Below are 16,838 nucleotides of genomic sequence, written 5' to 3'. Positions count from 1 at the left end.
AAGAAAAGACTGTGGAAAAGGAAAAAAGCTGAAGAAGAAAGAGGTGGGGAAACACAAAAGCCACTGGGTACTGGGTCAGAGCAATATGTTTGATTAATTTGTGGAACAAGTGTACCAGACGAAGTCAGCAATGGTAGCTGGAACTTTTGGAATTTTTTTCCCCGGGCTGTTTATCGAGAGACTTCTGGCTATGTGTGTTGGCAGGTGCTTTGAGATGGATACACCTATTTAGGATCTCCTGGGGATTCTCTGTGTGTTCAGGGGTGTGTTAGCGTGTGTGAGCCTGAGTGCCTGTGCGCTTGATTGAACAGCTGTTCTTGCATCAAGATTGAATAAATGTGAATTCTACAACTGGAACAAACTAGATTTAATTAGATAGAAGTGTTGTGGCTGATTCTGTTGATTATAAATCAAAGATGGTGTGTGTGTGTGTGTGTGTGTGTGTGTGTGTGTGTGTGTGTGTGTGTGTGACAGCAAAAAGACAAGCACGAGTGCTGCACACATGTTTGTGTGCACCACACGTTGATTAAACAGCTGTTCTTGCATCTAGACTGCATAAATGTGACTAACACAACAGGAACAAAAAAGATGTAATTAGATAAAACTTCAATTTTAGATTCGTTATCATTCAGAGATGGAGGAAGGGTGCCTGTGTGCATCGCCTCCACCTGCACACAGGCAAATTACTTTCCTCCCACTATTTTCATCCCTGCCCCTTTTATCTATGTTACATTTAAACTAATAAAACTCAGATATTTGACATAAAATACAATAAGACACTGAAGCCTAAACCCCATCACTGAATCAGCAAATAGTTACAAGACAGTAGAAACAAATAAAATATTAATTTAAGCTGTATATTTACAGCTAGTACCAGGCATGTAACATAAGCAGCCATATAATGTGATTATACTGTAGTATACAAAGACCTGTCTGGCAGCTATCAGTAATGAAATATTTTCAGATTTGAAGACATGCAAATTGAAGGCAATAGAAGGAGCAGAACTGCCAATGAAAACATAAGAATATACAGTAATTATGCCATGTGTCCTGTTAATTTAATATATGTATGAGTGCCGTGGGATCCCACTGAGGTACTCTGCTGGGCTGTAGAGTGGACAAAGCTGGCCTGTGGTTCATGTACCAAACCCAATGGAAAAGCTCTCTGCATTGTTCCCGTGGCTGCCCACTGCTCCTGGTGCTCACCATGGGTTAAATGCAAACAATGGATTTCACTATGGGCTATATTGTACTTTTTATGATAATAGACAGAACAACAACAACAGCAAAAAACAGAGCTATTTTTGAATTAGAGCAATATTATAGTTTTGGAAAGTCAATCATGTTGTCTCCATATTTAATGTATTTGGTCAGCTATAATCTGATTGGGCACGCTTTCAAAGGTTGGCTTCAAAAAATGTTGCATTTTGAATAATTTGCCTGGTAAATCAAAGCAGAGCATAACACCCAGGGTGGCACTGCTGTGAGGTTTGCTCTCTCCTCACAGGCAAACAATCGCTCAAGCTGGTGCCAAGTAGTGCTACCTAAGACTGTGTATGCAAGGCCTCAGTGTCCACATACGCCGTTTGTTGACAAAATATCTTGTAAAATCCCTAAATATCTTTATCATTTGCTCTATGGACTTTGGTCCAGTGGCTCCTCCAGAATCCAAACGTTCTGGTGGTTTTAGAGGCAGCACACTGCAGCGAGGTGTTATTTTGTGGTCTATCATTTTGTTGGTGCCCCAGTATAAATTGCTAGCCTCCTACACTACTAACCACAAACACATTTTCAGCTGAAAGTCAACACATTTACAGTTTCTACAACAAGATACCAGCCATGCCATGTGATTATCAACTACGATTCACAGATTTTCGTCTCCCTCTAGTTCTCTTGGGTATTTCGTTTTAAAGGTGGCTTTCTGTGCGTGACAGTTAAAAAAAAAAGTGGGAATTATTCCCAATTTTCTGCTATCAGGTACTGTACATAACCACACCGATCTTTTTAAAGAGAGAAAGTACAGAAAGCAACTAACTTTCCCCAATTTGTCAAACACACACACAACACAAAACATATGGGACACCCACACACAGAGCCTGAGCCAGTTGGCTCGATGACACTCACAGGGCTGTCGTACACCTTCTTCCACTCATTCCTGAGGCGAGCCATGTCATGACGCAGACCTTTGAATTGCTTCATCTCATCCAAGCGGCAAATCTCATCCCAGGACTTCTTGGGAAGCCAGGTGCAGGGATTCGAGTGGGGGTTGTCCAGGCCCACACCACCCGTCAGAAGGAAGCGCCAATCGCCCTCATCCACCTACGACATTAATTACGGTCATGCAGCTATTGAGGTCTTAGCACATTGGAGGATTAACTGGAATTTGTGTTTAAGTGAATTAAAGGTAAACCATTTTAGCAGATTATCTTTGGATAAAAATTCTATGCACAGTGAAAATGGAAGATACAGATAGTCTATAGAAATCATAGAGAGGCCTGATTGTGAACCTGGCTAACCAGCTTGTTTGATTAGCTAATCACTTACAAACAAACCCATCAAACAACAATGAATGTGCTCTCAAACAACAGCCATGGTTTTTAAGTCAAGTGCTGTACATGTGTGCAGTGTGTGTATGTTCCTACCAGTTTGTTGTACATGAGCAGACTGACACTGAGGCAGAAGGAAAAGAGCAGCTTATCCTTCTCAAACAGTGAGCGACACACATTGACATACAGCGTGTAGGTAAAGTGGTCTCTCAGGATCTGTAGTCTGGGGAAGACACACATGCCAGCATTTTAATAATCCAAACAGAACTCACAAACACATCCACACTCATGCACTATTAATAGTTTTACATTCCTTCTTTTTTAAATTTACAATATGATTTCAAGTGGACAGAAAGCGCCGAGCTACCGTTCGATGACCCGCTTAAGGGACTTGTAGGAACAATTATTTGGCTAGTTCATTTGTCAGCTCTGCTTACCTTTGCTCCAAGTCTTCACTCTTGTCGGAGTTATCGATGGAGCTGATAAAGAGGTTAATGAACCAGGTGAGGGAGTACTGGTACATGGGCTCAATGTTAGCCAGATCAGCGATGGAGAAGAACAAGATGGCCGAATGCACGGCGATGGGTGTGTAGCCCATGCGGGTCTCATCGATCTTCTGCTCCGTCACCTCAGCCACAGCCTGCTTTTCTGTGATTTCATTGGATAGCACTTTGGAGCAGGAGAGGATCTTGACGGCCGTCTCGTCCTCCAGGATGTTGCCCTCAGAGGACGAGAGCACCTCTAAGATTTTGTCCTCAATCTCCTTCAGTTGTCTGAGGAAAACGCAAGTTTGTACCATGAGGAAGGAGACATTTTATTTGATTAGTATACAACCTGGGTCTGGTGTGTACTACTGTACCTTTTGTTCTCTGCTCCCTGCAAGATGAGAGCCTGTTTCTCTTCCTCCAGATCAGGCCTTTCCCGGGCCACCACAATGCCCAGCAGCTGGTCCTGGATGCCCTCTGGGGTGATCATGAAGTTCAGAAGGGTCACCTACACCACAGAAGAAGAAATACACAGACATACAGTAAACTGACATTAACATGCACAAATGAGTGTGTGTGTTTGGGGGTGAGGTGCCCCACCCTTGCTCTCAGACGTTTCTAAGTGAAGTACTTTACAGAGCAGTGTTGATCATCTACAGTGCCTCTCCGTGCGACCATTTCCAATAACCACTCCAGCCTTGGCAAAGCACAGGTAGGACACATATACTCTTTTCTGTGAAAAGCGTTGCAGCTAGAAGTGAATGAGTGTGTCTTTTAGCACAGCCTCAGTCATTCCGTTCTGCACTTACCAAGAGGTTAAAAGCCTATACTGTATCTGCTATCTACTCTCTGCCCTAATAAACGAGTGCACTTCTCTCGGGGCCTAATTCCATTTCTATTGATGCTACGGACCCACTCAGCTGGTGGTAAAGACTCAGCGCCCGTATAAATCTCCCGTTTGTCCTTTTCACACATACACCCTCCTTCTTCGTTTTCCTCCTTCCCCTAAGGGTTGGTTTACTAGATGCTTGCCCTCTTGTATTGGAAAGTATTGCATTTCAAACAGGGCTTAATGGGAATAATGGAAGCCTCATGGAGTACTGTCCTGTAAGCAAAAAAAAAAAAGACCTAAGCATAAAGGAAAAAAAGAAGGATTGGGTCAGTTGTGAAAAATGAGTTGAATCTATCTAATAGCTGCCCATAAAGAGTGGGGCCCCTGCAAATAGATGCCTGAAATGTGATCTTCCGTAATGCTTTCCAACCCCTCGCCTCTATGTAATGCAATTTCCTTTAATGCTCTTTTTCTTGGATTTTTTATTTTATTTTTTTTTCCGGACTGGATTCCAGAGGGGAGGCGGTATCAGAGTATCATGATTCACTGTGTTGCTAGGGTAAAAACATGCTGCTACTTGAGTGGTATGATACAGTAAGTGGGAACCAACGGGGGGAAAGTAGGGCTCATCTATCAGAAAAACTAGTTATTAAGTTCTGAAAGTCTAAAATAATTAGTCAGTGTAACAAGTTGGTATTGAGCTCAAATTTCAAAATTAGTAAGACTAGGAGTCTACAGACACGCTAGCAACTACTAGAATGCTAACATGCACAAAATGACAACGCTAACATGCTAATATTTAGCAGGTATAATGTTCATGTCAATCTGTCCAATAATCAAGACAAAAAAATCAGTGGAAAGTCATAAGGACAATTGTCTGGCAACTAGGAAAGTCTGTACAAAATTTTCACAACCTGGAACAAAGTGGTAGTCTGACCAACTGACCATTTCACATTGTCATCTATAGCATGGCTAAAACTAATCACAAATTGTAGAAAACCATATATTTTGACAGTCCAGACCCATGAATAACTTTCCCCTGAAACATTTCAGGGTGCATGATACCGACAGAACATACAGTGCCCCACATACCAGCTACACTTCAGCAATAGCAAACTGGATGATGTGAAGTCAGCTCATTTGGCTTAATAACAATAACATGGGATAACAAAACAAATGTGGTTGACTGTTGCTATCAATAGTGATGGTGGTGTGAAATAATATTAGAAAGGCAGATGTTGTGCAGATGCCTGTGTTGATTCCAGTGAGAGCATGTATTCGACGACTCCCCTCTGATTTGGCAGCAGATTTGTTGGAGAAGTTACATCTATCCTTAGGCCCCAGCTCCATCTGCATGGAGGTGGTAGGTAGAGGAGGCATCGATGATTTCAAAGGGCTTATTACAACAAGACTACCACCATCTGCACACAGCTGAGGCCTGTGGCTACTGTCAGGAAATGCTCTGAGTACAGTGTCATGACAAAAGGTGTGTGCGAGATCATTTCTATCACTCAAACGTCTGTTTGTGTCACTGGTACACAGTATTTGATAATAAAATGTTTCTACAATGTAAAGAGAGTGAAAGTGCAGTGGCTGACAAAGTTTCCACTACAGTACCTTGACAGAGGTCTCAGGCAGGTAGTGTGGGTTGCGCAGCTTGGTAGTAATGTAGAAGCGAAAGTCTGAAGCGTATTCAATGGTGGAGTCTCCCAGGCGGATACACATGGCACCACCCTGTTTAAAGGTCTGTCTCAGCAGCAGAGGCTCCAGGATAGGGTCCAGCTCCTCCCCAACATTCTCCAGCAGCACTGAAATAGAATATATTTTCTAATATTGGTTATTAATATTTTTACTGGAGCTGTAGAAGACATTTTCCAGCAATCAAAGCTCACACTCCACTCAGAAACTTACACAAGTTGTACCGATACATCCCTAGTTTTTAAGAACGATACACCTATTGCAGCGATATGTTGTGCAGTGCATTGCTGCGACATTACAACACTAAGAGCAAAACCCTTGGTCTCTTTCAGCTCCCTGTGATCTGCACTCAACAATTAACTTCCATTGTAGCCCATCAAAGTCCATGAACGTGTCCAAACATGCACAAAACCAAGAAATCAGTGAAGCAAGTAAAGCACTACCAGTTAGAGATGCCTTGTTCCCATGACATCACTGCTAATGTGAATTCACATTAAGTATGATAATGCTGTTCTCATGTTAAGAACATCCATAATTGACATTATGCCTTGAGGTGCTGACTATGTTTTGATACAGGATTCAGTGCAAATGACAGCTCATAAACTTTCTCTCACTAGATTGGGAATAAAATCAGGTCAACCATCTCAAAATTACTTTGGAGCATCACTGTGCCCTCGTACATCACATCAATAATCTGAATAATTGAGCAGATTAAATAGTACCTTGTATCATTTAATAAAGCCTAGCCTATCAAAAGATGTTAAGTTAAACCATGCTAAACTAAAGAATACAGCACATAACCAGGATTATAGGCTGCAATACAAACAGCAAGAAATCGTAAAACTGTGCAAGAGAATTGGCTGTTGAGTGTGGAAGTGGAGCCTCCGGGGACTATTTTGCACCCTGCAAGGACAAGCTACTCTCTGAACTGTTAGCCTTGCAGCCTGACAGTAAGCAAAGACCCAACGGCTGGCTGAGTTTGGTCATTATTTAGATGTCTTTTTAATGGCTGCATAGCTGCCTCTGTCTCTTTCCCTTTTTTTTGAACATATTTTATTGGCTTTTTTGAAATACAACAATGTAAAGGGAATGCAATGAGGAGAGAAAAAAGAGAAATACACAGACAGACATATTAACAAACAAGCAGTTGCACAAGGTAAAGGCCGAAGCCTTATCAATGTGATGGGCTGCAAAGACAGTGATAGGTACAAGATAACAAATAAAGGTGATTTACTCCATATGGAGTTACATTCAGGAAGGTGGAGGTTTAAAGCTTAGCACTAAATGGTTTCAAAATTCTCTAAAAGTTACCACAGGAGCCATATCTCCATTTCTCCATCTTGAGTCCAGCTCAGAAGATGAGAATTCTTCCAGTGGAGAAGAATCAATTTCTGTGTTAGCAAAGCCAAAAATAGCTTTCATTGGATCTGACTGAATTAGCCTTTTGAAATTATCTAACAATGTTTTGAATGCCATTAGGTGGACAGATTAGGACAGAATGAGTGTGATAGAGAGGCAAGTGAAAGTCTAGATCTGTCACAGGTAGAATCTACATCTGGGAAAATTTAGAGAGTTTGACTTTAGGGGAATGATTGCAATGCAGCACCTTGAATTGAATGAGGCCATGCTGGGCAAAATTGAGGTCGTATGCACCCCTTACAGGGCTTTCGTCCACTGCTCCAGCTATCAAACCTTTTTGAAGGCTCAAAGGAAAACAGAGATTCCACGGGCAACTCACCAAACAAAATGGGAAAGGAAGGTATATTAGCTTTAATATGACAACAAACCTGCAGGAATCTGAAAAAGTGGGATTGTGGTAAATTGCAGTGTATTTTGCTGTTGTTCAATGGAAGGAAATGGCTTTCATGTGGCTTGTGCCATTCCATTTCCAAATACCAAAAGAGTCATCCATGACAGCTGGGAGAAAAGGTGAACCATTCTGCCATCATTAGTTCTTCCTAATAGCAGACCATATTTTCAGAGACTGCACTACAATGAGATTGTTCTCAACTTGGTGTTAATGCGTACCTAAATTGGATTTTCAGCATGCTTATCAGATTGAGTCCAAAAGGGGAGAGCATGAATGTTATTAGCCCGATAGTACAACTGGAAATGATGTAATCCCATTTCCCACCTGGTCTTAACCAGGCAAATAAGCTTTCTTAATTCTAGATCTCCTCTTGGACCAAATGAAACTACACACTGCTTTGTCAGTTGATGGATGGAGAAAAGGATTTTCATAGTAGTATCAGAATAGTTTGAAATAGAAACAAAAATTTCCAGAGGGGAGGGAAGGATATTCATTTCTAGAGCTTTGATTCTGCCTGGAAAAGTGAAGGGGAGGTGCGACCAAGTTCAGAAGTAGCATCTTAGAGTTTACTTTAAACAAGCTGGCAATACCCCATTTTGCTCCACACCCAAATATTTCCATTAATTTAGTGTTATTTTAAAGTTTAACTTGTAACCAGATATTTCACATTTTCTTTCAACGTAGACAGTGTGTTGGGGATAGATTCATGGGGGTCTGCTACATATAAAAGCAGGTCATCCGCGTACAGAGACACTCACCTCGGTCTGTTTCTAACTCTAATTCATGTCTTGCTGTTATCTCTCATACCCCCTAAAAATGCTACAAAATGAAATTATGAGTAAATACTGGAAGCACAGAAAATAGTCCAATCTCCCTCATATCAATATGACCCTGATACTGGGACTTTGTAGGATTTACAGTAGTCTGGCACACTAATGGTGCAATAGGCATAAAGGTTCATTGGAACATCACACAGAGAAATATAGCTTGTAAGAATTCTCCCACTGCAGAACAAAGAACAAAGGAGAAAAACATTCTTATCACAGCCATTATTGGCACGTGTGGTGAAGAGAGACCTCAGCAGGCAATGACAGGTACTGCAACAATGTGGGTGAAGCACACACACATAACAGAGTAGGCAGCAACAGCACAGGCATCAAACCAGAGACATACTTGTGACTTACCTGGTGTGCCAAACTGAATGCAGTTCTCCAGAGTGCGTACAAAGTCAGCATCACTTAGTTTAATGATATGCAGGCTATTGGCCTTCTCCATGTTTTTCACCCACTTGTTGGCCTGGCCCTGCGGATCAATCATCAGAGGCCACCGCCTGGCGTTCCTACAAACACGCACACGCACATGTGCACACACACACACACACACACACACACACACACACACACACACACACACACACACACACACACACACTGATCAAGTGGCTGATCAAATGGTGCTGCCTTGTCAGAGACAGAGATCCTGTAAGTGTTAACCACCAGACATCAGAACAGCAGGGGGTTGTTGGAGGACAAGCACTGAGATGTAGAGAGAAGCTTTGGGGTGAACATTCACTCTGAGCACAGTTAGACAGCTCACAGTTGGGTAGCACACCAGGGGCCATAGCATTGTGATTAAAAAGCAATGTTGCTGCTTCATTTACACAAACAAGCAGATGTCTTGTGATATTACTTTTTTTCCCTGCACTTAAGGTTGAATCAGGCAATGTTACTTGTAGGAAAGGTTACAAAGTTCTGTCATAGAGGGATTTGTAATGAGAAATCTAATCTAGATCCTTTGATTAATTATAAGCCATTGTGATCAAAGTTCACCAGCTGTCAAAAACACGCAACCACACTCCTTTAAAATACTGGAACTTATACCTTATACACAGCGAGCGAAAAGTGGTGTAAGAAATAAACAGCAGCCAGCAGTTTCAATGACGATATTCACGCTCAGAGGCGTGAAGTGAGCAGAGGCCCTTTGGGTTTAAAAAAAAAACAATCGATTGCTTTGCCTCTACTCCAGCAACAATTTGCAGGGGCGCCACGCTTCTGAAATGCTGCATTTGTGAAAAGTGCATTTGAAAGTCAATTTTCAGTCTGTGCTCATGTCATTATGTAATTTTGAGATGCTGTCCAAGTCTTGCCCAGACTTTTCTACCACAACAACACAAGTACAGGTTTATTATGTACTTCACTGTACATCTTTATAGTGGAGGAAATATATTCTTTGTATCAACTCAGATGCTCATTATTAAATGACTCGGATCTGCAACACAGATGTTGCTTGAGACATGTATAGATGGTGCATTGACCTCTTTGCATTACAACACTGAGTACAAAGCACATATTGATGTATGCATTTCTAGAGGGAATGCCACATCAATGTAAAGCTTGTCTTTAATACTCACGAGATTATGATACCGTTGTCTATGGAGAAGCTGTCTGATGGTAGGCCAGCGATGGTCCACGCACGAATCTTTACTGGATCGCCCAGGGAGTTCATCAGAGACATGTTAGGGGAGCACGGGATCTCTCTGCTCTTACAAAGATTCATCCACTCCTCTGTCTGATCCTGGAGAGAAGCACATTTACTGGTAATGACTTTATTTTCACTTCACTTGGCACATGTCAGAACCAAACCCAGACACTAATCTGAAAAAAGTGAGAGCATATGTATGTACTGACACACAGATTCTTGTAAACTGACTATTGAAAACAGTAATAAGGCATATGTAGACAGTCCAACTTAAAGTCTCAGAGACAGGTGAAGTTCAGCAGAAGGAAAAAGTGTTTTGGTACCTCAGGAGCATTTATTTTCCACCAAACTGCTCTAAAACATTTGGCTTTTATTGGTCTAAAGACAGGATTTGCATTGGTCACAGTGTAGTTCACAAATCATTAGCCTCACAATTAATGTTTACTCCAAATGTAGCGGCAATGTCCCTCTGAGGACAGACTTTACATAAACAAAGGGAGAAATACACAGAAAATACAGTACTGTAAACTGATAAAGTGTGTACTAACAGTGAAACCAAACCCATGTAACTCAAAAATCTAAGTGTAAGTGCAGGGCTTTAAGTGAGGTAAATAATACTTCCCTCAGCTTACCTGTCTGTAGCTGGAGGTGAAAGCCCCCAGGTAAGCCACTATGCCTGCTGAGATAAGGATGTCCCCAGTCAGGTTATTGTAGAGCTCTCCCAGATTGAGGGCCATTTCGCTCCAGCGTGTCTTTTCTCCACCCAGGCCTCCAATAAGCTGCTCAGCTCGCTCCAGCTTCTTACTGCACAGATCCACCTGGAGGACATCATCGGAGGAGGGAAGTAAACATTTGCTGCGCTGTGGCTGTTTTCCCAGGTCAAGGAACAGAATGAAGGTCACGCCAGCCGGAGCAAGTTTGTGTAATTGAGTAGTCACCGACTTGGGCCAGCTGTTTGGTCTATCAGTGGCCTCCACAGGTTGTGAGCCAGTTATCTTTGTCTGGCTGTTCTGTCAGTGGTACGGTCTCCTCTTTGTTATCATGTTTATTTCTCAGAGTCCCATCTAGAACTGTACTTACACTCATACACATTTTTTTCACTACATAGCTAGAAATCCACACATATCCATCATTCAACTGAAAAGTTGACTTTCCTTTTACCTCAAATGATGACAAATATTAAGTAAGATCTATAATAATTAATCTATAATCACAGAAGCACTCACACAAACAGATAGAAAAAGCACAAACCTGATTCTCCAGGTCAGCCTTTTTGTTTTTGTTAGCGTCCAAAGTCTCCTGAAGCTTTGCAAGTTTATCCTGGACTTCTTTGAGGGCTGCCTGCTTTTTCCGGAGGCTCTCCATGGCCACTTTCAGCTCGCCCTCAGCCTGTGCCAGCTTCTCCTTCTTTGGAGCCACCACCTTGGCCACTCTGGAGGACACATGAAGCATTTCACTCAGGAGAACGAAGTAGTATATAAACATTTACAGGATAAAGAACTGTGCAGATTCTTAAATGAGTTGGATGTACCAGGTATATATTTGAGTTATAAGTGAAATCAACACTGAGATACAGGTGACAACATTGTCAAAGCACTGTATGCCTCAGAATATCATCTTCAGCCATCGTTCCTGAGTGGAAATTAACAAAAACAATTATATTCATTGTATTTATACCTCTTGTGTATTTCACTAATTAAACCGTTAGCTTCTATAAATGATACTAATCCTGGGTACACTGGCACCAGGACATAATACAAAAGCTGTCTCAACCTTTGTGAATATGCATAATTTTTCATAACTAAGAACACGGATAAAGAAGAACAGTACTTACCTGTCATATTTGTCCATGGCACAAACCCACTTACACAAGCCTTCAGCTGCAGTGGACGCGGTTCGAATCTTCTCTGGTACAAAGTCTGGATTGGTAATGTACTTGTTGCGGATGATGGCTATGAGATTTTGAGGGATGCTGTCCTTGTCGTACTCGTGGAGGCTTTGGAGAAACCTCATGTCTCCCAGGAGCTTTTTGGCTGGGCCCCAAAAGTCCTCCACTTTTTTACCGGAGCCTGAGGGGTCAGGAACACGATCTGGCTTGATGCCTTTGAGAATGCAGATTGCCTCCATGACCAGCTTGACAGCTGTGGGTGGGCTTTTCATGGACTTCACCACTGTGATATCCTGTAGATAAAAAGAATGTATGGGCTTTTACCATCTTCACTATTCTATTGCAGTACACATGGCCTTTGAGATGTAAACATATTGCTTCATTTACCTGAGTGGTGAGAGTATTCAGTGCAGCCAGGGCTGACTCCAGGATAGGCATGGCTTCAGCCAGGTCAGCATCACACTCATCCTTGATGGCCTTGGCAGCCATGGCTTGTTCGTTGGCCACGGCCTCATCCACTTTAACCACCTTCTCTGTCTTAGCCACCTCTTCAGATTCATGCTCGATCACTACCATCATCTCATCTACCTCCTTGCTGGCCACAAGCAGCTGTGGCTGTAGGGCCTCCAGCTCAACTTGCATAGAGGCCACCTGGTCTGCGGCTGACTGTAGCTTTTCAAGGCCCACCTCATACCGCCGTTTCAGCTTCATCACCTCACTGGGCAAAGGACAGAGAGAGATAAAGATAATATGCACTCATTTCACACATGGAATCTGGAATCTGGATTTTTTCTTTTGTGTCAGTATATCGTGATCAGGTGTTTTTTGGACCTCTTTCCAATTGAAGTCCTTCACTTCTACAGGAAACTTCATCTCGAACAATGTTTTTTTTTTTTTAAAACAAAGTAGCATCTTAAGTACATCTTAAATCTTACGTTCTTTTTGACTTCAGCAGGGCCTTAAAGGTGGAAATGAGTTCCAAGTATGAGGTCGGGGTGACATAGTTGTGGCGCTGCAACTCAGCCAAAAAGCGACTCGATAGTTCTATGGTCGAGGTGTGGAAGCTCTTGCACATGTTGATGCAGCCTTCTCGGGACTCATCTGTCATCTCAATGTCCTCCAGGAAGCGACAGGCCACTGCCTGCAGGGCATCCTCGGGCCAGGTCTGATAAGGAAGGAAATATGCTGTTCTGCCACTGTGCTGCCATACATAGAGTGTATTTTAATCTCTGCTATAGTTTTCTGGTACTGTCATCAATCACCACCGAAGGAAGCCTGAATAAAGATTAGGTTTGAGATCCACCATATACTGTGTTAAGAGTTGAAGAAAAACTACACACATTTTAGATATTTTTGTCTTACAATTTTCATATTCACCCCTGTGATGATGCACTAACATTGTGCACTATACAGTATATTGCTCCTGTCCTCTGATTAACTAACTGAGGCATCTTCGAATGCGACACGAGAATTCATGCAACATATATACACACACCTGGAACCAGTTAATGGTGCAGCAGTTAATGAGGGCAGGGAAACGTCTCAAACGGTTCCTAAAGGCGTCTCCAATGGGACTCATGGCTAAGACCACATGCAGCTGTGTACGACAGCGCTCTACAAACATGTTGAAAAGGGACAAAAGGCTGCCATCTGTCTGTTTGTCACGGTCACGTTGTCGGTCCAACACTCGCATCTGCTCACAGATTTCCTGCTTCTCATCAACTGCAAACAGGTTTGGCACCTGGAAACAACCAAAAAATAACAGAACGGTGCTAAAATAGAAAACCTTTGTACATTTTCTGTCTGTATCACCATTCTGTCTATTCACATCTACTGTATTTGTCTAAGCATATATTTCTCAACCATTCATCCTTTTCTCAATCTACCACACAGCCATCCTTCTTTCCATCAATACTTACTCATACTAACCCTTAAATCAAACCCTCATTGACAGATCAATCAGTTTGTACATGTTATCTACACCTCAACTCATCCATCAATCCATCCATCCATGTCTCCTCCAGTCCACTTTACCTCACCAGTGTTGAGCAGGTTACCAATGTCCTCCAGGAATGACTCCATTTTGATTTGAGTGTCTGTGAAGAGGAAAACGCCGTGAGCTTCACCCTGCGTGGACTTCCTCATGATAAGTTTCAGGTCATCATGCCATTCAGTGGTTCCATATGTCTTGGAGATTTCCACCTGGAACAGTTCTGCTTCTGCCATGTAGGCAGCCAACCGGGTGAGAGACTGACGCCCGCTCCCGCCCACCCCCACCAGCAGGGCGTGACCGCTTGGCTGCTTCAGGATGCGGGAAACGCGGCAGACATGTTCGATGGCAAAACGGAAGAGCACCAGATTCATGGGTGCCTTGCTGATGTTGTTGAACTCCTCCAGGTGCGACTCCACCACCTGTCGGAGCTGGTCGAGGTTGTGGACCTCGCGGTAGTTGCGGTCCTCACCCTTGGGGTCATGAAAGTCGCAGAACATGAGGCTGCGCAGGTCGTCCTCCGTGACCTTTCCATCATGGTCCTGGTCCAGATGCTGGAAGAGCTGATGGAAGCTTTCATTCATGTGACTCTGAAACACCACCTGTAAATGGCTTATGAGCCAGGATCGATCTGTGTCATGAACCAGTCGATCATAATAAACCCTCAGGACCTGAGGATCAACAAGTCAAAGAAAGAGTGAGTGTGAAAGGCAGCTAACGAGAGAGAAAACTAGAGCCAGATGGAAACATAGGAAGTCCCAAAGAAACACTATGTCTAACAGGAGGGGTTAGCTTGACTACAGCTCTTAGTATTTCCACTTTTTTGTATATTCATGATATCTCTATTCTTCCATAATGTTTATGTTACTTTAGTTACATGGCGGTCAGGTATTTTCCTCTGTTTGCTGTGTTGAACATTACCTCATGCACCCAGAGGCGTTTGATGACAGATGGTTCATCTGCAGTCTCTGGCCGCGACAGACAGATGCCCTGGATGACCCGGGAGACATCTCGCAGATTGAACAAGTAATGGGACTTTGTGGGTGTTGGTAGCAGGTTCTTGGTGGCCTCCTGGTACACTGACATGGTACTTTTCACGATCTGAGAGGTCAGAGCTTCAAATGGCTTGGGAAAAGAAAACCTGTTGATGAAATGGTTGATTCATTCTTCAGATCCCATTCTGACTATTTCGAACAGTTTAGTCCTGAAACTGAATCGGTAATTTGTGATTGCGTCAATGAAACATTTATAAGATAAATACATAAAATATATATGATCAAGGATGGATTTTTTTCGTTAGCATTAATAATGTATTTCCAAAACACCAAAAACTGTCAAAGTGTGAAATTGCTATCTTGTTAAAATGCAAGTGATACTTCTATTTGCTGGAGTGGTTGGGTAGATTTGAAACCTATCCAACAGTCTTGATTGCTTTAGGACTTGTGATCTCTGAGGTAAGCACTGTAGCAGTGCAGTAAGAGGGGAGGAAAAAGAATATATTTAATCCTGTAATTATTGAAACTGATGTGTAGAATAATTTATCCTCCTAACTTCTAGCTGTCTGTTTGTTATAATATTATATGTTATATTACTATTTCAGTTTTTAAGTGCATGAATGCATTAAAAGTTGAACTAACAACCAAATCTTACAAATACAAATCTTTGAGTAGTAATAACTTACAATGAATTCTGTTGGTGAAAGTGGGTGGGCACTACCCCAGAACTTAAAAATTGTGGGGCAAATGTCATATATTAAACACCAAAATTGAAAGATGTAGTTAATATGCACCAGAGTAGCTGAAGGGATTATACATAGAGGTTTAATTATGAACATTCCTAAGCACATACACTCACTGTCAATTTGGGGAAAAAGCACCTCACAAATTACACATGCTTTGTAGTTACCGTATAGTGAAATGCCAGTCTATGATCCGGGAGAAGATTGTATACATGGTCTTGTCGTCAAAGTCATTAATGGTAATCATGTTGAAGTGGCGCAGGTACCGAGGCGTAACAGGGTTCCGCCCTCCACCTAAGAAACAAGCAGCACAAAAAAAGAAAAACTATTTCTCTGACACAGATAACACATAGGTGCACCATTACTATTTGTTCTGCATGGTCATATACAGTATAAGTGTCTGTTTTAGGTCTTTCTGAGCTGAAGCTAAAGCCCCTTCGGTTGTATTCAAATCATTTCTATCATAATTTTATTATTATTTTAGTTTTCAAGTGGATAAATGTAAAAGATGACCTACCAACCAAGGCATTTGTCAGACATGATGAAAAAATGCTGTATGTTGTCCTCATGCTGGAAGTGATGTAATGACATTTAATAGGGTGCATCGTTCAGTGTTTACACACATTTTTCTGGACCCCCAGTCTTCCCAGTGGCACAGCACACAGGGACAAGGAAACCAGTTATAACCCAAGATGGCAACAACTCATCAGGACTGGCAAGACAATTGGAGTCAATGCTGTCTACTGAAGAGATGTTTTCTGTGGAGTACAGTACTTTCGACTAGCTCTGACGGCAAGCTCTATAGTTCAGTGATTTTGAGCTACCAATTTTCACTGGAACAACTGGATATTTTGGACCCAAGTCTATATTGGAAATTCAAAATACTTGGGCATCAGTACAAATGGGCCCCTCCACTGCTTTCTCTGGTGTGGGTTCAATGGTTACCATGGCCATACTGGGCAGCAGCTTCGAAAAGCTAAACTGTCAGAACAGGCATCAGGAGCAAATACTGGAACTGTGTGGGCACCTGAGTGTGTCACCCACCCTCTTCCTCTTGCAGCTGTCGCTGCCAGCTGCCTCAGTGGACAGGGCTGGTTTGATGTTTACACTGGTAGTTGTAGTGGAGGTGAAAAGTGGTAAACACTTGTTATCTGTAAGCACCTTAAGGCAGTAAGAAGCTCCACAAAATAGCAACTCAAGGTTTGTGACTCTGACTCAACAACACTTCAGCAGCAGTTTAGAGGCAGAGGAAGAGAAAGTATTCACTTTACCCACTTCACCACCTGCATTTTCTCAACCAATCCAGGCCACTTACAAGGCATCACTGCTCAATATGATTTTAATAAACTTTAGGGTACCACAGCTGCAACTCA

At 42.3% G+C, this 16,838-nt stretch overlaps 1 protein-coding gene across 1 annotated transcript in view; it reads right to left on the bottom strand.

Annotated features, from left to right (window-relative positions):
* Positions 1-16,838, bottom strand: part of dnah7 (dynein, axonemal, heavy chain 7) — a 70,235-nt gene that overhangs the window by 14,782 nt on the left and 38,615 nt on the right. Inside the window, exons 39-54 of the mRNA XM_076746753.1 lie at positions 15,633-15,759; positions 14,649-14,868; positions 13,772-14,398; positions 13,233-13,478; positions 12,673-12,902; positions 12,125-12,455; positions 11,684-12,030; positions 11,101-11,281; positions 10,482-10,667; positions 9,782-9,945; positions 8,556-8,710; positions 5,481-5,671; positions 3,406-3,539; positions 2,984-3,319; positions 2,643-2,769; positions 2,125-2,319 (exon numbers count right to left, since the gene is read on the bottom strand). Coding sequence (XP_076602868.1) covers positions 2,125-2,319; positions 2,643-2,769; positions 2,984-3,319; positions 3,406-3,539; positions 5,481-5,671; positions 8,556-8,710; positions 9,782-9,945; positions 10,482-10,667; positions 11,101-11,281; positions 11,684-12,030; positions 12,125-12,455; positions 12,673-12,902; positions 13,233-13,478; positions 13,772-14,398; positions 14,649-14,868; positions 15,633-15,759 — 3,797 coding nt within the window. The remainder of the gene's footprint in view (positions 1-2,124; positions 2,320-2,642; positions 2,770-2,983; positions 3,320-3,405; positions 3,540-5,480; positions 5,672-8,555; positions 8,711-9,781; positions 9,946-10,481; positions 10,668-11,100; positions 11,282-11,683; positions 12,031-12,124; positions 12,456-12,672; positions 12,903-13,232; positions 13,479-13,771; positions 14,399-14,648; positions 14,869-15,632; positions 15,760-16,838) is intronic.

The sequence above is a fragment of the Chaetodon auriga genome, chromosome 13 (genome assembly GCF_051107435.1).
Source record: "Chaetodon auriga isolate fChaAug3 chromosome 13, fChaAug3.hap1, whole genome shotgun sequence".
NCBI lineage: Eukaryota > Metazoa > Chordata > Actinopteri > Chaetodontiformes > Chaetodontidae > Chaetodon > Chaetodon auriga.
Note: the sequence above shows the minus strand (reverse complement) of the source record. Positions and strands in the feature narration are given on the sequence as shown.